Below are 20,200 nucleotides of genomic sequence, written 5' to 3'. Positions count from 1 at the left end.
GGTGAAACATCACCTGCCATCAAGCACTCAGGTGTGTGTGTGTGTGTGTGTGTGTGTGTGTGTGTGTGTGTGTGTGACCCTGATTTGCAATGCTTGCTGATTTCCATGGTGTAAATATTCCCACCTCAGTTGATTTCCCCCCAGCTCACTGAAGGCAGGCTGGGAAGAGATGCACACAGTGGTTCCAGAGCTGCTATGAGCCTGCCCAGCCCACTGCTAGACCCCAGCCCATCTTACTGCCTGAATGAGTTAGGTCCTCCTCCTCTAGTGTATGTGCATCCCCATCCTACATCGTTCCTTCCTCCCTTCTCTCCTCTCCCCTCTCTTCCTCTTTCCTTCCATCCCATCCTCATCATTGTAAAATTTAAGAAATTGCTTTTATGTTGGGATATCTTAAATTTTTCTTATGATTTTAACAATCTGCATTACATAAATATTGAGTAATAATGATTCAAATACATTAACGTTCAGCTCCTAAAATGTAATGGCTGTAAAATGACTGACTGGGAATTTAATGAATTTTCATTTCTTTTATTAACACGCAAAGACTATTAGATGTTTGCTTAAATTCACAAATGAAGAATTTAAAACAGATGAGTGATTTAGTTCTCTCCAAAGATAGCCTTAGTACTGAATACCAAGGAGGGCACAGGGACAATAGTAAGAAGAAATAGCATTAAAAGGTAGGGGGAGCAAACACTGAATTGCATAAATTATCAATTTGTTGAAGGTCCTTCCACCTGTCCTCAGACATTGAGTCACGTTGATTCCTCTAAGCTAGGAGATAAGACCTGGAAAAAAATCTTGAAGCCGTAATTGGCTCAGCTCAGAATATATAGTGTTTCTGAATTTTAAGGTTTGGGAAGGGGAGGAGAGTTATATTTTCATCTGAATGAGGACATTGATACACATGGGACAGCTGTGCCATGGGAAAATCTTCGGCCATCTCTTACAGTGCTAACGAATGTGAGAGCAGCATTGGGACCTAATAGCAGTGACACAGAGGTGCACAGGTTCACATCTGGGGTTTCCTGAGAATGTCCAACAGTACAGGATCGGATGAAGTAACCTCACCAGTGTCTATGCAAAATGCAGGAGTGGCTAATTAATCTGCTGAAAGAACTGAGCTTATAACATTTATTATATCTTTTGGAGCCTATATTCTCAAAGGTCAATTTAACTTCAACATTTTCCTTGTATGACCTTTGAAGTATAATGTAGCCACACATTCTATAGAAGTGCTTTGCTAAATATAAACTTTTTGTTCAAAATCAATAGAAAAATATTTGTTACAGGAATGTATGTGCAGGATGTTGGGGAGTGAGTAATTCCAGTAGCTTTTAAGATGTCAATTCTAATTTGACCCTTTATATATCTTATTTATAGCTAAAAAGCAATTTGACCCTTTTTGCTGATTTTTAAAAAGACTTCATTATTGTAAAGTATAAATGAACAAGTAGTAATCAGGATGGCCATAAGTAGACACAGGTTTGCGAGGAGACAGCGTTATGGTTATAGCTGGTGTTTATGAATGTTTTCCACATGCTTGAATGTTTTACAGTATGCCTAGTTTAACCTCCCATTAGAGAATGCCAGGTAGGATGAATGAAGCACAAGTAGTTTCAGAACAGCAAACAAGCTAAAATAAGTAACTTATCTTTCTGGTTCAAAGAACAGTATTCAGAGAATTTCATTTGGTGCAACCTAGAGTTATGACATTATTAGATCACAGTGGATTATATGAAATTTTGCAATTTACTCCTCTCTTTCTCGGATTGATTCTGTGACAATGGTCAATTCTGTCTTGGATGAATGCTTTTTTACTCACTTATCTTGTGTGTATGGATGGTTTTATTAAAAAATAGCAAACTTTTTATTCAGGACAGTCGTTAAGTGCTGGAAGCAGAGGATTGCTTGCTCTTTGCCCTGGGACCACCTTGTTCCATTGAGGAAACCTTGACATCCGGAATGTGCTGGGGAGATTCCACTTGCTCACACTGCACAACTCCAGCTGCAACTTCGTAGGCATCTTACAAAATGATATTTGCATTAACAGTGGCCTGCTCAGAAGAATGAATTCAATAGGAAGCAAGTGCCACTTCATGTTAATAAGCTCTTAGGACCATTATCCATAAAACATAAGTTTTAATCTTTGTAAACAGGCTATGAGATAAATGCATATTATCACCTTCATTATATAGAAAGAGAAACTGAGACGTGGAGAGTCTGAATAACTCGACCAAGATTGCACAGTTGTCAAGAGTTAAGTACAAACTAGTGCACTCTCCTGGAGAATGTACTCCTTACACTCATCTCCTGGAATAAAAGGGGATTCATAGCATCAGTCTTCAAAAACATAAATTTCTTTTCCTATTCTGTTCTTAGAAGTATTATTACTGATAAAGGGAAGGAAAAGATGAAAGTAATAATAAATTTAAGTTGGATCTAAATCTATGTGGTCCAATGGGGTGGGGATCATAATGGAACACTAGATTAATAAGTAGAACAAAAACATTCAATATGGAAGCAGCAAGCCACATTCAAGGTAGAAATTTAATGGATGACTGTGGTACCCAGATAACCTTAGATAACACTTAAAATTTTTTTTTTGATAATTTTTAAATAAAGACTTTTTAAAGAGTAATTTGCTCGTATTAAATGATCTACAGTAAAATGTACTTAATCTTTGACCTCCCATTGTTATATGAAGGTCTTGTTCACGTGCCTATCCTCCACAGCTTAATTACTGAAACAAGACCTTTTCAAGAACTTACAGGATCAATATCTAGGGAGAGTCGTACTGAAATTGTATTGTTGGGCCTGTGAGTTCCAGTTCAGAAGAGCTGTGGGTGTACTGACCTAGTGAGGGAGAGTCTCTTGCAAAGAGACGCTTGTGGAGAGTTAACATGACCAGTGTCCAGGAATGAGCCGCTACCCAGCCCTAGACCACTTGCCAGAGCTTCATCCTGGGAAGCTGTTTGGTAGGAAGGGACGGGTCAGGGGTGGGAGCAAGGCAGAGATACTTGCCTGTAATTCCAAAATTAGGACTCTAATCCAATTTTCCCAGTTGCAGAAAGCAATGGGAAAATGAGCTGTTCTTACCTCAGAGACTGTTTATAGGTAGGTTCACCCACTCATCATTACATTCCTTTGCGATCTTCCCACTTTGTGAATTGGCTGCAAAGACATCTCAACAAGAAATTACTTTTGCTGTGTAAATTGTGTGGTCTGTTGTAGCCTCTCAAACAGTTGCGTTAGATAGCACTGCAGAGTAGCATTAAGTCTTCTCTTCAAAACCTTAGGTGGAGTCTTTCAGTGGTTTGAAAGTTTGAGGTACAGAGTTGTAAGCTTAACGTCCTGGCGCTGTTGAGTCTGTTGCCTGCTCTCGGGACACTGTAGCCATTGATTAGCGGTGAGCTTCGATTGGCACCAGCACTGGAGCCCACTCCTGGAAAGGGGTGAGAAGTAAAGGTGGGAGGAGAGATACGTTCAGATTCCTCCTGGTGCGTTGCCACTCGCTTCGTTGGACAGACACATCGTGCTAACCTTCTCAGCAGTGAACAGCAGGCGCTGAAAGTTCCTATAGCACAGCAGAAAACCCATGATCTAGAGAAAATTGTAATTCATGTATACCTAGAGAAATCAAACCCCAAACATGTTTGGAGAATCATTCGTCTAACCACATAAAAACATTGCTAGCCATTGCTTTTGAGTAATTTATGAGCATTCCCTCGTGGCTTTTTATTAAAACCACTTGAAATAGCAGAAGAGAAGTGGCAGGAAACTGAGTTGCCTGGCTCCATGTTAAAGTGTGTCTGTGGGCTAGCGTGGTATTGTAAACCATCATCCAGTATCAGATTTGCTTCTCTGCTATGCAAAATAAGTTGAAATAGCTGGTAATTATTTTTGAATTTAAAATGGACCACTATCCCTAAAAAGAAATTGTTTAAACCCAAGGTTTGGGTAATGGTTAAAAATTAAAAAATAGTTTAATAAGTTAATTGTATCTTAATTATTGAACCAAGACCTTTTCAAGAACTTACAGGATCAATATCTAGGGAGAGTCGTACTGAAACTGCTTTTGTATTTTTCCTAAAGGGTCTTTCTTAGTAAGGTCATGCAAAGTAACACATTCCACAAATATTATGGGATCTTGAATCTCTTGAACTCTGTGACTTGATTTTCCCCCTAGAATTACCTTCTGGAAGGAGTTTCATCAAGCCTCTTGCGTAAATCTGGAGAGAAAGAGTTCTGTGAGAGCCAAGATTGCACATTTCTCTAGATTTTTAAAAAAGAAATCCTTGTGAATGTTAAATCACCAGGGTTGCACCCTGATTCACATTTTTAATAATGGTTTTCCACCATTTTGTATATCATTTTATTTTTCAGTAACAACAATAAACCTTTATAACATACCAAAATTTAAAACACCTCCTTCACATTACACTTGGGTTACTTCAGAATGGAAGAATTCCGCCCAGGTGATGGGACAGTGTGTGGGGACGAAAGGCATGCGTTCCCTAGGGACGCACAGACCCGAGGGTCAGAGGCAGCCACATTGGGTTGTAAATCCACTTTGTGCCTGAAAGTGTTGGCATTTCCATTTTGATCTCTTGAATTTAGACTCACATATTGTGAGCAGCAGCCCATTGACTGCATACAAAAGAAGCATCATAGTTCAGATGTAAGAACACATACGCTGTAATGGCTTTTGGAAACATTAGGCCCCTGCTTACCTACTCTTGCCGATGGTATTCTGAATAGGCACTGTTCTGTTAAATTAACTTGGATTTTCTTTTCTACCTTTGAGTAATCACATTTTAAATCCTCTTGGGAAGTTCTGAGGCTGCTTATGATATTTTGGACACATAGCAGATAGGTATTGCAAATTCTATAAAGAAGCGAACATTTATTGAAAGTCTATAATATGCCAAGTCTATGCTTGTTATTTATAAGATATGTATTTTTTCTTTTATTTTTATAAAAACCTTAAGAGATATAGGGATGAAGATTTTTAGTCTTAGCGGTTTTGGTGCCCAGATTCAACTGGAACTCTGGCTAACTTTAACACTCACATTCCTAATACATTCCAGATGGTTTTTAGATTTCAAACATCATTTCTCACATAGAATTGACTTTAATCTCCATATTGTGAAGAGCTTTGCATAGTACTTGGTATATAGTAAATAGTCAATAAATCATATCTATTGTTATATATCACCCTTAGATGTTCCCTCCCTTCCTCATTTTCTCTGTTTATTGCCTCCAGAACTTTATTTAAAAAAATCTTTCAGTTTCAGATTAATAGAATGATAAGAGGAGGAAGAAAGAGAAAACATGAACAAGTCCAAGAAACAACAGAAAAAATAAATACGGAATAGAGAGAGGAAATAATACTTGCTCATAGGATGGTTGGTAATGATCACATTTAATTTGTTATATCTCCTCAGGTTTTGTTTTATTCTCAGGTCATATGTGGGGTTTGTCAAAGATTGAAACTACTGGATATGAGTATGGGTGCCAGTGTCTTAGTATACCGCCCCCCTCTCTCTCCTAATCCTTCCCATCCCAATAAAGAACATTTCATTCATATTGATTAGTTGTACTAGTGCCATTTTGAGGTGGAATATTCTGCCAAAGTAGTTCTTTGAGTCTTCCCATAGCACAAAACTAATAGTTCCAAAGTGAAATTCATTGTCTTAATTCTACTCCACTAAACATACTCCCTCTTTTTTTTTTTATCCTCATCCAAGGACATGCTTAGAGAGAGGAAGGTGGGGGGCAGAAAAAAGAGCATTGATGTAAACCTTATGTCACTTCTCCCTTTGTTTTCCAAAAAACTGTCTCTTCAATTCCCTGCTACTCATCTGTCAGCCAGGCACCTGCTCTGGTTCCTCACCACTTCTAGCTTGAGTTCCTCTCCCAGCCTTTAGTTGGCATATTATACCTTTAAATCTTCATTCTCAAAGTACCCCATACATTACTGGCTTGGCTTCTCAGAACAGGTTTTTTTAACATTAAAAAATATCCTCTAGCCATCTGTATGTGCACTTTGCAGAAGTGTCTGTTTAAGTCCTTTGCCCATTTTAAAATTGGATTATGGCCAAGGGCCATATAAAAACATACTCAAAGTCACTGATCATCAGATAGATGCAAATTAAAACGACAATGAGGTATCACCTCATACCTGTCAGAATGGCTGCCATCAACAAATCAACAAATGACAAGTGTTGCGAGCATCTGGAGAAAAGGGAACCCTCGTACACTGCTGGTGGGAATGCAGACTGGTGCAGCCATTATGGAAAATAGTATGGAGTTTCCTCAAGAAATTAAAAATGAAACTGCCATTTGACCCAGTGATCCCACTTCTAGGAATATATCTTAAGAAACCTGAAATACCAATCAGAAGGAATACTGTATATGCACCCCTATGTTCATAGCGGTGCAATTTGTAATAGCTAAGATCTGGAAGCAGCCCAAGTGCCCATCAGTAGATGAGTGGATAAAAGAGCTGTGGTATATCTACTCAATGGAATACTATGCAGCAGTACAAAAGGAGGATACCTTACCCTTTGAGACAGCATGGAAGGACCTGGAGAGCATTATACTAAGCCAGTGGTCGGCAAACTGCAGCTCGCGAGCCATGGTTTGCCGCTCTGTTGACTAATGAGTTTGCTGACCACTGGGATAGGGGCTTAATCACAAGGAACAACAGCAACCTGTAATTGTTGGAATCAAGAGTCTAGGTCAGTGGTCGGCAAACTCATTAGTCAACAGAGCGACAAACTGCGGCTCACGAGCCGCATGTGGCTCTCGAGCCGCAGTTTGCCGACCACTGTACTAAGTGAAATAAGCCAGTCAGAGAAAGACAAGTGCCACATGATCTCACTCATATGTAGAATCTAATGAAAAAAATAAACTGATCAACAAAATAGACCCAGAGATACAGAAGCATAGAACAGACTGACAAATCTCAGAGGGAAGGCAGGGGTAGGTGGGTGGGTGAATGGGGAAAGATTAACCAAATAATTTATATGCATATATGCATCACCCATGGACACAGACAATAGTGTGGTGAAGGCCTGGGGGAGGGGGTGGGGGTGGGGTTAGAATCAAGGGGAGAGGAAGGAAACATCTGTAATACTTTCAACAATAAAGATACATTTTTTAAAAATCCTCTGTTCCGAAGCCAACAGTCATTTTAATGTTCAGGCTGCTTTCCCTGATTATGGGTATAATTCACCCTTTCCATACTTATTCCAATTGAGTGAATTACTAATAATGTATACTCTTTTCTCCAGTTAGAGAATGTTCTTATTCATTAATAATAATGACATATTGCTTCTTTGGAGCCTGCTATGTGCCAGAACTGTTCAACATGCTTCACATTCATTCTGCTACTCCCAACTGTAAAAAGTTAAATGAGGGCTGTAACATGGTCAATGCACTCACAAGTAAGATGGACTCTTAATGAGTGCTTAATAAATGCTCTCTTCTCCTGCACTGCACCCCGCTTCCCACATGCCATGCTTGGTGCTACCCTTTTGCCTTTGTACATGGTGTTCTCTCTTCCTAGAATATTTTTTCCTTTTGGTGTATCCAGTTCATATTCACTATCCAAACACTGCCTCGGCTCATTCAGTTCTCGTGGATCTTTCCTGTTGTCAGAATACTAATCTTACCTAATAATAGACAAACATGTAAATTGACCGTACCTCTGCTACGCCACCAGCCAATCAGGAGTGATATGCAAATTAACCCAACAAAGATGGAAGTTAATTTGCATACTCAGCTGCCTAGTGACGGGGGCGGGACACAGGCGTTCTGCCCCACCCCCAGTCTCTCAGGGCCTCTGGCAGTGTAGGAAGGCGGGGCCGGAGCAGAAAGGGGCGGCTCTGGGGCCTGAGCGGAAAGGGGCTGGGCCGGAGTGGAAAGGTGGTGCTGGCAGCCAGGGAAAGGAAAGCCCATTCTAGCACGAATCTTCGTGCATCGGGCTTCTAGTGTATATTTATAAGGAGTTTGGCATGGTTTGCCTTGTAACTCCCTTTTGTCTTTCACTTTTTCCAAAATATTTTAACAGTGCTTTACGGGCATCAAATACTTGTTGAATGAATACATTCTCCCCTTCTCAAGCAGACATGAACTTTCTGGAAGGATTAGCCCAGTCCTTAATTTATTCTCATCCCCACAGATCTCAGCGATGTGGGGGAGTCCAAGCCATCTGTCTTTTGGAACTTTCATGGGAAAATACTTTTTTAATACCACCCACATAGATACACTTCAGCGAAGAGGGGCAAAAAAAGATTCAGAGATAGAAGTCTGATAAGTAGGTAAATTCAGAATGAGATTCATTATCTATGTTTTTTGGGCAATATTGAAAGCTGTAAATTTTGACCGCTTATTATATGTAAAACACTGAGCTAAGTGTTTTACATTCATCATCTTAGAACCAAATTGTTGGGTGGATGATGCAGCTGATGCTCAGAAGGGTTCCCTAGCAGCTAGTAAGCAACAGAACCTGGTTTATACCCAGGTAGTTTTTATTCTAAACATGTGTCCCTCAGCGCTATACTGTATATCATCCTATTCAGCCTCATTGCTGGAGTTTTCAGCCCTTGAGAAATATCTCCCTGTTGAAGTTCACCAAGTTTAAATACGTTAGATCATGCTTTTGTTTCCAGCATAAACATTCAGTACGTGTTAGCCTTTATTTTTGCCATTTTCCAATTTAAACTGAACTGTTCATGACATTGTCTTTTCCCCTTATACAAGCTTCACTTTAAAGGCAGAATCAGCTATTTATTATGTCTGCGAACTCTGGATATTTATGCGTGTGTTTGTATGTGTTTGGGCGTCCATGAGGGCGCCGAGGATTTAGAGAGTGAGAATGAAAAGTGAGCTGCTTTGCTACTGTTTCCAATCAGCTCTCTCGTTAGAGGCCTGCAGTGTATCTGCAGGGATGCCTGCCTGAGCTCACAGAGGGAAGCAGGTGATGGATGGGTCCAGATCCTCAGTGTCTCAGAAAGAATCTTGAATATTGATCTATTTTGTGTGTTTTCACAGCACAGGATTTTAGGCTGTGTTTTTAAGATCTCTCATCTCATTTTTCTGCAAATGGGAGAATGACAGAACCGTGGAAGGAATTAACACTCTAGTTTTTATTTTTGTGTATACTATCTCAATGCATTTAGGTTCTGGAATTTAAGAAGTAAGACTTGACTAAAGAATAACCAGTTTAGTGAAAATAAGTAAAACCTTTTTGTTGGAAGTTAAAACTTTTTATATAATTTCAGACATACAGAAAAGTTATAAGAATAATATAAGGAACTCCTGTATACCATTTAACCTATTTTAAAATAGAGTAATGTATTAAAAAATTTTTTTTAATGTTAGCATTTTTTAATTATACTAGAGGTCCAGTGCATGAGATTCCTGCATGGGGGGGAAGGGAGGGTGCCTCAGTCCGGCCTGTGCCCTCTCACAGTCCGGGAGCCCTTGGGGGATGCCCCACTGATGGCTTAGGCCTGCTCCCTGGAGGAGCCGGCTCAGGGCTTCTGGCTGAGCAGTGCTCCCCTCTGTGGGAGCACACTGACCACCAGGGGCCAACTCCTGCATTGAGCGTCTGCCCCGTGGTGGTCAGTGCACATCATAGCAACCGGTCATTCTGCCGTTCGGTCAATTTGCATATTAGCCTTTTATTATATAGGATAATAGATCATGTTGTTATCACAGTGGTAGAAAAAGATTTTGTTAACTAGGCCTGCTCCCTGCCACCAGGTTTCATCCTATATAATAAAAGCCTAATATGCTAAGTGTCTGGTCGGCCATTCAACCAATCAAAGTGTAATATGCTAATGATATGCTAAGGCCGCTCAACTGCTTGCTGTGACGTGCACTGACCACCAGGGGGCAGACAGTTCACCAGTTGACCAGTCACTATGACATGCACTGACCACCAGGGGGAAGATGCTCCGACTGGTAGGTTAGCTTGCTGCTGGGGTCCAGCCAATTGGGAATGAGCGAGACAGGCCTGACATGCCCTGGAGCCCTCCCACAGTCCCTCCCCAGCTGGCCAACCTCCCGCGCCCTTCCTCAACCCTGATCATGCACCAGTGGGGTCCCTTGGCCTGGCCTGCGCCCTCTCCCAATCTGAGCTTAGGGTCACACCGCTCCCTCGAGTGCATGAATTTCGTGCACCGGGCCTCTAGTTGAGATATAAATGATATATAACACTGTGTAAACTCAAGATGTACACGTTGGTTTGATACATTTTATATTGCAAAATGATTGCCACCATGGCCATAGCTAACACCTCCACCCTGTCACATAATTAACATTTCTTTTTGTGGTGAGACATTTAAGATCCTATGTTTAATTTTAATGCTTCATAGGGGGTTTTTTAAATGGAGATTTCCTTCCAGCATAATGTTACTGTCAGAAATGTTTGTCTCCTTGCATTCAGTCCCTGGCCCCCATACTTTGAACCCTCTCACAATATTCTTACAGATCAATATTAAAAGATTTATGTTTTAAAGTTTTAGGGGAATCCCAATTTGGAGTTTGAGGCTAAAATACTGTTCATTGAAAATAAATCAGATACTATTTTAGTAGGGTTGGAAATATGAGAACATTCCGGCAAATCCCAAGTGTAAGAATTATACTGAAATAGGAAAGAAAAGTGAGCCTTATTTTATTTTGCAGTTGTAGAACTATAATATTCTAGTGGCAAAATGGAAGAGCTTTTTTATGGTTCAGTTTTAAAATGATGTTTGAACTGACTGCATTAAAACAGTATAATTAAAAGTATTTGTAAATTTACTATCCAATATGCTGTTTCTTAGTTATGTCTTAGAATAAGGAAGTCAAATATTTAACTAAGATTTTACCACGTGTACTTGTTTTCACATTATTTACATTATGGTAGAACCAAATGACATAATTTGTGATAACAACTTAATTATAAAGTAGAAAAATACTATAACATACGAGGTATTTTTATTTCACTTATAGATGTGAACAAGAGAAAAAAAGCTGTTTATTTAAATAAGGTGAATAAATGAGCCATCTTTTATCAATATTTGCATTAAATTATACATAATTTAATTAATTTGCATTTTTAATTTCAGATTCAAAACGCTAATGATGTATTAATTGCGCCACTTGAGAAATTTCGAAAAGAACAGATAGGCGCAGCAAAAGTAAGTGTTCCGTTTTATTATTCTTCAGATATTCTCCTGGTAATTAAAGATGACATAATTTCAGATGTTAACATTTTGATATTAGAATGACCTTTTAAAAATTCTGTATGTCATTTTTAACTTTTGCACTGAGCCTATTACAAAGACCAGCATTTCCTTAAACATAAAAGATCTTCTTCTACTGAATAGAGAAAAAGTCAGCATCAGTGAGTTCCTTCCATTACCACAATTGGAGGGAAGTATTTGAAGAGGGGTGAAGTTATGGTAAAATTATGAGCTTTGCTCCTAACATCTATAAAATAAAAATTAGGCAGAGGGTATATTGAAAATTCAGGCAGTTATTATCAGAAAACTTTTATTACTTATTAGAGGCCTGATGCACGAAATTCATGCAAGAGTAGGCCTTCCTTCCCATGGCTGCTGGCACCGGCTTCCCTCTGGCACCTGGGACCCTGGCTTCCCTCACTTCCCTGGCTTCATCCGGAAGTTTGTCCGGAAGGACGACCGGTCTAATTAGCATATTATGCTTTTATTATTATAGGTGGTATTTTTTCATTATTCAAGAAAACGTGTTTGTGGAAAAACCTTCAACATGTTTGTCAAGACTTTGCAATGATGTTCAGTTGATTTTGTACCAATTAAAATTTCCCTGAGCCTAATATTTTTTGAAATTTGCTTGCACCCTTTCTTAGATCTGCATTTTAACTACCTGCACAACATTATGTAAGGACATAAACTTTAGGGTTTCCAAAACAGAACTCATCACTTCACCTTTTCTTTCTCAAAATGTTTTGGTTTTCTATGTAGCCAGTGACATAGTTCTTCCCTATGCAAGCAGTTCTATCCATTCTAATGCAGAATTATTTTACCTCCTTTCCACCTTCTCTTCTATCTGAAATATTGAAATAGCTTACTAGTTGTCTCCACACGCTCATCCTAATCTGTTATCTTCCTTCCTGTCTGTCATTCTTGGATAGTGGATCTCTTTGAGAGGCAGTTTACTCCTGATAAGGAACGCCCTCCGCACCGCGCCCATCTGCTGCATTCATTATACCTCCCTCCTCGGGCACAGTTGCCTGCTCACTAATCTCTGTCCATGGATTTGACCAACCTTCCTCTCTCCCCAGAACATTTCTTCCCCTTGTTTAGGTCTTGCTAACTCTCCATGGCTGATCACCCAGCACCAGAAAGAAGCCGCCCATATATAGGCCTCATTCATTCCTCTCCCAGAATTGATTTTTCCCCCTCGTAGGATCCAGTAGTCCTTATGCTTATTTCCTGTAAAAAGCTATCACAGTCTGCCCTGAATTAGTTTTTCATACATTTCTTCACCAATTATGAAAAATTATCAAGTTGAGGACTAAGCCGGAACTATTTTTGTGTTAATTAATGCAGCAAATGTTTATCAATGTCCTGACTGGCCTCCTTGCAGCAATCCTGGTGTTTGAGATGAAGGGATACAACTATACTCAAGACAAGCATGCTCCCTGCATTTGTGTCTCTAATTATCTTTTGTGGAAAACAGACACCAAAGTAATAGCAAAGGCACTGATGCAGAAGTGCAGGGTGCTTCCTGAGAGGGTAATGAATGGGACTGACCTTGTCCTGAGAACCAGGATGTGCTCTCTGGAGGAGGGACTGGTTAAGCAGAGAAATACATAAAGGATGAGAAAGAAATAGCCAGCTATGGGCATACAGGGGTAGGAAGGGGACAACCTTCCATACCTTCCTGAAGAAGGAACAAGGTGGGGATGAATCGAGGCCCCGAAGGAGGAGAGAGGCTGGCATTTTAAAGGAAAAAGGTCCAGTGTGTTCGTAATATAAAGAACCACGGGAAGAACGGAGGACGTGTGCATTTTTAAATATTTCTCTAGTTGCATGTCATGCATGGATTGGAGGAGGCGATACTGCTTTTGTGAAAACCAGTTTGGAGGCTGAGGACAGTGGCTTTAGATTCAGAAGGGGATAGTAGTGGTGGAGACAAGGGGCGTATTTCAGAGGTAAATGGAAAGGGGTAGGAAATGGGTTACGTAGTTAGAAGTGAGGGACAGGACGTTTCTGAGGTAACTCCCAGGGGTCTGGGTTGCATACTTCAGTGGTTTTGCAGCAACTTACGAAGACAGGCAACGTTTATGTTTGGCTGGCAGGATGGTGATTTTGGCTTTTAGACATAATGAATTCGAGGTTCCTCTGAGACATCCACGTGGAGACGTTGAGTTGTCAGGTGTGTGATCGGATCCGAATTAGAAATACACCTTTGGGAGTTATTGTTCTAGGTGGTAATTAAAATCAAGGGGGGTAGAATAGATCCCACTGGGAAAGAACAGAGCGAGAAGAGGACCTACATTCTGTATAATCTGAAAACTCTCAACATTAATGTTTGGGGAGAGAAAACTCTACGGTGAAAGGAATGGGCAGAAGAAGAAAGAAAATAACAAGAATGTGGTATTCCAGATCAAGGAAGACTCTTTTCAGGAATAAAAAAAATAGCTGATCTTTATTGACATTTACATTGTAGTGATTTTCACTGAACTATTACATCTGTGACCTAATTAAATCCTCAAAGCAACCTGTGTGTTACACCTGTTTTACCATGAGGACAATGATGAGTGAGATTATGGAGCTAAAATCAAGCCTTTTTACTTCACAGCCTTGATTTACAATATTTCACTTCATTAATTTTTACAAACCTTTATGAAAGAGCTTTGTGAAAAATCCTTTTTATAGTGCAGGATATTCCAAGTTCTCTGGCCCACCTAAAACAGTGTATTTCATTTGTGTATGGATTATTCTTTTTGTTGTTGCTGTTGTTTTTGTTGATCCTCACTCGAGGATATTTTTCCATTGATTTTTAGAGAGAGTGGGAGGGAGAGGGAGAGCAGAGAGAAACATCGATGTGAGAGAGACACATTGATTGCCTCCCGCATGCACCCCGACCAGGGCCAGGGAACCTGCAACCAAAGGACGTGCCCTAAACCTGAATCGAACCCGGGACCCTTCAGTCTGCAGGCCAATGCTCTATCCACTGAGCCAAACCAGCCAGGGCTGGATTATTCTTATATGAAAGTTTAGATTAGCTATAGTTGTAGTTGAGTGAGCAATTACACCCATTTTATTTTTAAAACATCTCACTTCCTGGACAGACCAACTGAGAATACACAATAGTATACTACACGTTTGCCCACTCATTAGAAGGTTAAACCTGTGGTTAAATGAATTCAAATGAAATCTTGAGCATAAAGATTATTGTACGTGGTCCTTTGGTGATGGTGATTCTGTGTATTTTATTTGCTTGATGCTCTTAATGCTAAATTGTTTCTAAGCTGCTAAGTAGTTGTTTTTTAGTAAAGTGAATAAAGAACAGGCATTTTCTTCTGACATATACGTTTGAGTCCTTTTCTTTTCTTTTGGTATTGCAAAAACATTGTGGTAGAAGTAGAAATCCTTGCAGAAAAAAATCTTTTTTTGTATTGCTTTGCTCCCTGTTTTACTTAGGTATTTTCTTACTTGGTAAATAAAGCTAATTCTACAAGTGACACACTGTTGCTTTCCACAGTCTTTAGAATAGAGGTTTCCACAGTGTACTCAGGCCCACGAGCCAGCTGGAAGGCAAGAGTGTCTATTAAGTTAAGTGTAGAATCTTCCACTGCAGTCAGCAACCTCCTTTTCTTGGTCCAAGTGGAAAACGCTGAGTCAAAGTGGCCCTCTCCTCACAACCAGATGATCCTATTTAACTGGAGTGGATCAAGGCCATGGACCGCAAACATTTCCTTTGTAGTGTGTTCTATGGAGCTTTGAGACACCTGATACTTTGCTGTGGAGGCCCTGAGTGAGTTCCAGTTGAGGGGGAAAAGCACCAGGCATCTGTGAGAGGCATTAGAAAAGGTTAATGATGGGGTCGTGGAACTCAAGGACAGAGGCGGTGGGGCCTGCTTTGTGAATAGCTAAAGATTAGAAGAATTATGTATAAACAGTTGTCAAGAATGTATTTGTTTAAGGGTTCTGAGTCTATTGGTATTCGCAGAATGAAACTGTATTGCAGGCCTGGCCATTGCATGTGTCAGAGTGTGGGATGGAATGTTCGGTTTCTTTAATTTGGCTGAACTGAATTCTAGAAATGAGTGGAAGTGGAAGTGGGTATTCAGAGCTGTTAATGCCAACTAGAATTTTCACAATATGAATATATCGAGAGCAGCATTATAACAGAGCAGGATGAATTATTTCTTCCCCCACTTTTTGTATAATTTGACAGTTATATTTCATTGATTATATGGGAATTCTCCTCCTTGCTCCCAGAGAGAATCAATTGTAAGTCATATCTGCATTTTCCACACTTGTCTCATCACAAATTAACTCTTACCAATCAAAGACAAATTCATTATAGGTGTGTGTGTGTGTAAACATATATAGAGAGTTTCTCAAAAATGGCCCTAGCCAGTTTGGCTTAGTGGATAGAGCATCAGCCTGTGGACTGAAGAGTCCCAGGTTCGATTCTGACCAAGGGCACATGCCCGGGTTGCAGGCTCAATCCCCAATAGGGGACTTGCAGGAGGCAGCTGATCAAGGATTCTCTCTCATCATTGATGTTTCTCTCCCTCTTCCTTCCTCTCTGAAATCAATAAAGAAATATATATATTTTTAAAATGTATGCACACACCTTTAATAATTATAAAAGCAGTGTTTATTAAAATGCATTTCAGCCCTAGCTGGTTTGGCTCAGTGATTAGAGCGTCGGATGGCAGACTGAAGGGTCGTGGGTTTGATTCCAGTCAAGGGCGTATACTTCAGTTGCAGGCTCGATCCTGGATCCTGGGGGAGGCAACCAAGTCATGTGTCTCTCTCACATCCATGTTTATATCTCTCTGTCTCTACCCCTCCCTTTCATTCTCTCTAAAAATCAATGGGATAAATATTCTCAAGTGAAGATTAACAACAACAAAAAACGCATTTCATTTTCAAAACCGAGCTATCAGCTAGTAAAGTATGTATACATTTTTGGGGAACACCCTGTACAAACCAAATGACTAGATATTTTAAGAGATGGAACTGACTTTCAGGAGACCAAGTGCTCATGTTCCACATATAAATAGACTGGGCATGTTGGTGGCACAGTGAGGGCTAGAACGTAATTCCTCAGACCAGTGTCAACCTAAGAATGTCCAAACCTGTAGAGAATTTTTAAAAGAGTTTATTTGAGCCAAATTGATGACATGCCAGGAAGCAAGATCTCAAATGCTTCCCATAATGACAGTTTGTAGTTTCTTTTATATATTTGGATTAAGGCAGGAAAGTAAGGCAGATTACATAAAGTTGGGAAAAGGCAAAGCAGAAAAATCTCTATGATAGGATTACAAGATAGTTAACAGGATTATGTGCTTTTTTGAGGGTGGTTATACTTCTGAGGGGTCTGAAAAAGAGGCATTTCACAGGCATAGAAACAATGGAACAATGGACAGGGCAAGCTTAAGGTGAAGATAGCCTTTTTATAGGCTTTGGGTGTGACTACCCACCATGATTTGCCTAGTTAAGAATTTATGCTCAGCTTATCCTGTGAGGTTACTTTGGGTCACATTTATTACAGCACCCAGTTTTCATCCACACCAGCAGTCTTTCAACTCCTCCAGGCTGCTCTTTAGAGTACTCCTTTGTGAGATTTTTTCTTTTTTGTTGTTGTTAATCCTCACCCAAAGATATTTTTCCATTGAGTTTTAGAAAGAGTGAAAGGGAGGGGGAGAGACAGAGAGAAACATTGATGTGAGAGAGACACATCGATTGGTTGCCTCCTACATGTACCCCGACGGGGGCCAGGGATTGAGCAACCAAGGTACATGATCTTGACCAGGAATTGAACCTGAGACCCTTCAGTCTGCAGGCTGATGCTCTAATCACGAAGTCAAACTGGCTAGGGTCATTTTCTTTACCTTTAGCAAAAAATGATTTAGTGTGAAATTTCTTAATTATAAAAATTTTTCAAATATGTTCCCACTTGCCCACTTTAAATCAGGTGAAGTTAGTATAGTTCCCTTGATTTAAAAATTCCGACCACACAGTAGGCTCTCACCACTGGTTTCATTAGAGATGAAAGAGGCTTGAGTATTTCTCTGCCCATAAAAGTTAAAAGTACATTTTTATTTCTATGGGAAATGTTTTTAAAGACTGGTTTTCATCTTTAATTAGATATTGAAAGAATCATATGAACATTCCTCTATAGGTTTTGTGTGTGTGTATGTGTGTGTGTGTTTGTGTGTGTTTTAATCCTCACCCGAGGGTATTTTTCCATTGAATTTTATTTATATATTTTTTAGAGAGAGTGGAAGACAAAGGAAAAGACAGAGAGAAATACTGATGTAAGAGAAACACATCAATTGGTTGCCTCCTGTACTAGCCCAGACAAGGGCCGGAGCGGGGGAGGAGCTGCAACAGAGATACATGCCCTTTACCGTATTCAAACCTGGGACCCTTCAGTTGGCAAGCCGACACTCTATCCCCTGAGCCAAACTGGCTGGGACCCTCTATGGGGGGCATGTTTGAATACAAAAATAAACAATATAATATTAGTAATTTCAAAATAGAACTTGATTCTCTTTACATTGATTTCATATTGAACACTGTGATGGAACCTGATGATTTTTGTCTCCTTTTTTCAGTCTATAGTAGAGTTTGGTTCTGTCTTTGAACATTTATTATTTTAAAATGTAATTATTTTAGCATTTAGTATCTAAAAAAAAAATCTATGAAGCATTGTCACAATTAATTTTTGGTATAGCCTTAGATTTCTTTTCTTCATGTGAAAAGTGGCTGCACTCTAATTTGTTGTCTGAAACCTACAGATAACTTAGAGAGAACCCAGAAGGATTACAGATGTTTTACTTATTTCAAATAATAACATTTTTGTCACTGAACGGAGTTATTTATTTAATGGATAATACTTTGGATTCACAATCAGAACATTCAAAATAACATGGTTTATAGGATCAGTGTATGGATTGAGGTCACCATACTTTTCCTCCTGTTGGCAACAAGTCCTAAGAGAATAGTCAGGATTGGTTTTTCATGTGCTGCTGATGGGCACTGAGCTGAGTCTCTGTCTCCTGGACAGATGCTGTCTAGCAAGGACTGTATTTGGGACTGAATTCTCTGGGCAAACTATAAGCCATTTAATAGTTGTTTTGAAACTGCTTGTAATTCCCTTTATTGTACATCCAGTCAATAGACCCTATTATGTTATACAGGGTTGCAGAATTACTGATTTTTGTCATTTGATTTTTTTAAACAATAATAATACTGCCCTTTATAATAGTTAACCAAGTACTGCCCTAAACATTTTACATGTAAATTCATTTAATCCTCATAACCAACATATCAGATAAGAAAACTGTTAAATTCACTTTGTAGATAGATCCAGAGACAAAGAAGCATTGAACAGACTGTCAAACCTCAGAGGGAAGGCAGAGGAGGGTGGGCAGGTCCTAAGAGATCAACCAATGAATTTGTATGCATATGTATGCATAACCCATGGACTTAGACAATGGCGGGGGGTGAAGGCTTAGGGTGGGGTATGGGAGTGGGCTAGAAGGGGTCAGTGGGAGAAAAAGAGGACATATGTAATACTTTCAATAATAAAGATTTTTTAAAAAAGGGAAAGAAACTGAGATATAGTAAAAGTGAAGTAAATGGGGTGAGGTCACCTAACTAGTAAGGTGTAGAGTCAGCTTTTAATCAGAAATGAGATAACATCTATAGAGTTCTTTAGTGGCACCACCACATATTTGATACTCAAGTGATATTTATTCCCTTTTTTAAAAACTTCTCAAAGAAAATTGGCTGGTTAGCTCATTTGAAGAGTAAGATAGTGTCATAATTATTTAACAGCAAGTTCTATAGAATCATACAAACAAGATAAAAACTTGGCCCTCAATACTTGTAGGAAATGTGAACTTGGATAAAATAATTACCTCTTTAAAGCCTTAGTTTCCCCATCTGAAAAATGGAGAAAATAGAACGATCGTCATAAAACTGCTACAATAGCACAATTTGACATTTTATATAAATTGCTTTGCATAATTCTTCTACATAGTAAGCACTAAGGCATTACTGGCTTTTGTTTTATAATTAATAACAATTATTGCTATTATATACTTTTTGTCAGTATTAACCAAAGCATTGCAGTAAAAATAAGGTCATTGTTCATCATGTAGGTTAATTTCTTATTTTGTTTCATGGACAGAGAGAAGCAGCTCTGAGTTGATGGTTAAATAGTGATAATGGTTCACAAGGCTACTAATTCAAGAAGGCTTTAGATGGACATCACTCATAATTAACAATACGATACACAATTTATGGATCACTATCCTATATAATAAGAGCCTAATATGCAAATTGACTGAACGGTGGAATAACCCACAGAACGACCGGTCGCTGTGATGCGCACTGACCACCAGGGGGCAGATGCTCAACACAGGAGCTGCCCCCAGTTGCCGGCCCCAGGCCAGCCAAGGCAGGTGCCAGCGGGGGGCCCCCCAATTGCCCTGCCAGGTTGCCCCGCAGAAGGAGGCGACCGGCAGCGGGGGGCAGGGCTGGCGAATGGGCGGTGCCAGGCTAGCCAAGGCGGGTGCCAGCAGGGACCCGCCAGTCGCCTGTAGATCAGCCCTGATCACCGGTCAGGCCTTAGGGACCCTACCAGTACTCAAATTTTGTGCACTGGGCCTCTAGTTACTTCTAACAATCTTACAGAGAAGGAAGTATCATCATGTTCACAGAACTAACCTGAGACCCAGAAAGATCAAGAAGCATCGCCAGCAACCCAGGGGTGCCCTTGTCCTCTAGCTGGGACTCAAATCCAAACCTTCTGACTTGACTTTTGGCACCGGGCCATACCTACCTCCATGCAACTTGTTTTGGTAGTTTGTAGCATATTTTCACCATCCTTACAACATCCGTATAAGGTGAATATCAGCCCTACTTGAACTCATGGCCATCACTAGGAAAACAAATCAGATCAC

The 20,200-nt window shown here is 39.9% G+C and overlaps 1 protein-coding gene across 1 annotated transcript in view; it reads left to right on the top strand.

The window, feature by feature from the left end:
• ARHGAP42 (Rho GTPase activating protein 42) overlaps positions 1-20,200 on the top strand; it is a 264,851-nt gene that overhangs the window by 138,992 nt on the left and 105,659 nt on the right. Inside the window, exon 4 of the mRNA XM_080642332.1 lies at positions 11,127-11,198. Coding sequence (XP_080498458.1) covers positions 11,127-11,198 — 72 coding nt within the window. The remainder of the gene's footprint in view (positions 1-11,126; positions 11,199-20,200) is intronic.

The sequence above is a fragment of the Plecotus auritus genome, assembly GCF_963455305.1.
Source record: "Plecotus auritus genome assembly, chromosome: 9".
NCBI classification, from domain to species: domain Eukaryota; kingdom Metazoa; phylum Chordata; class Mammalia; order Chiroptera; family Vespertilionidae; genus Plecotus; species Plecotus auritus.
This window is presented reverse-complemented; position numbering and strand designations above follow the sequence as displayed.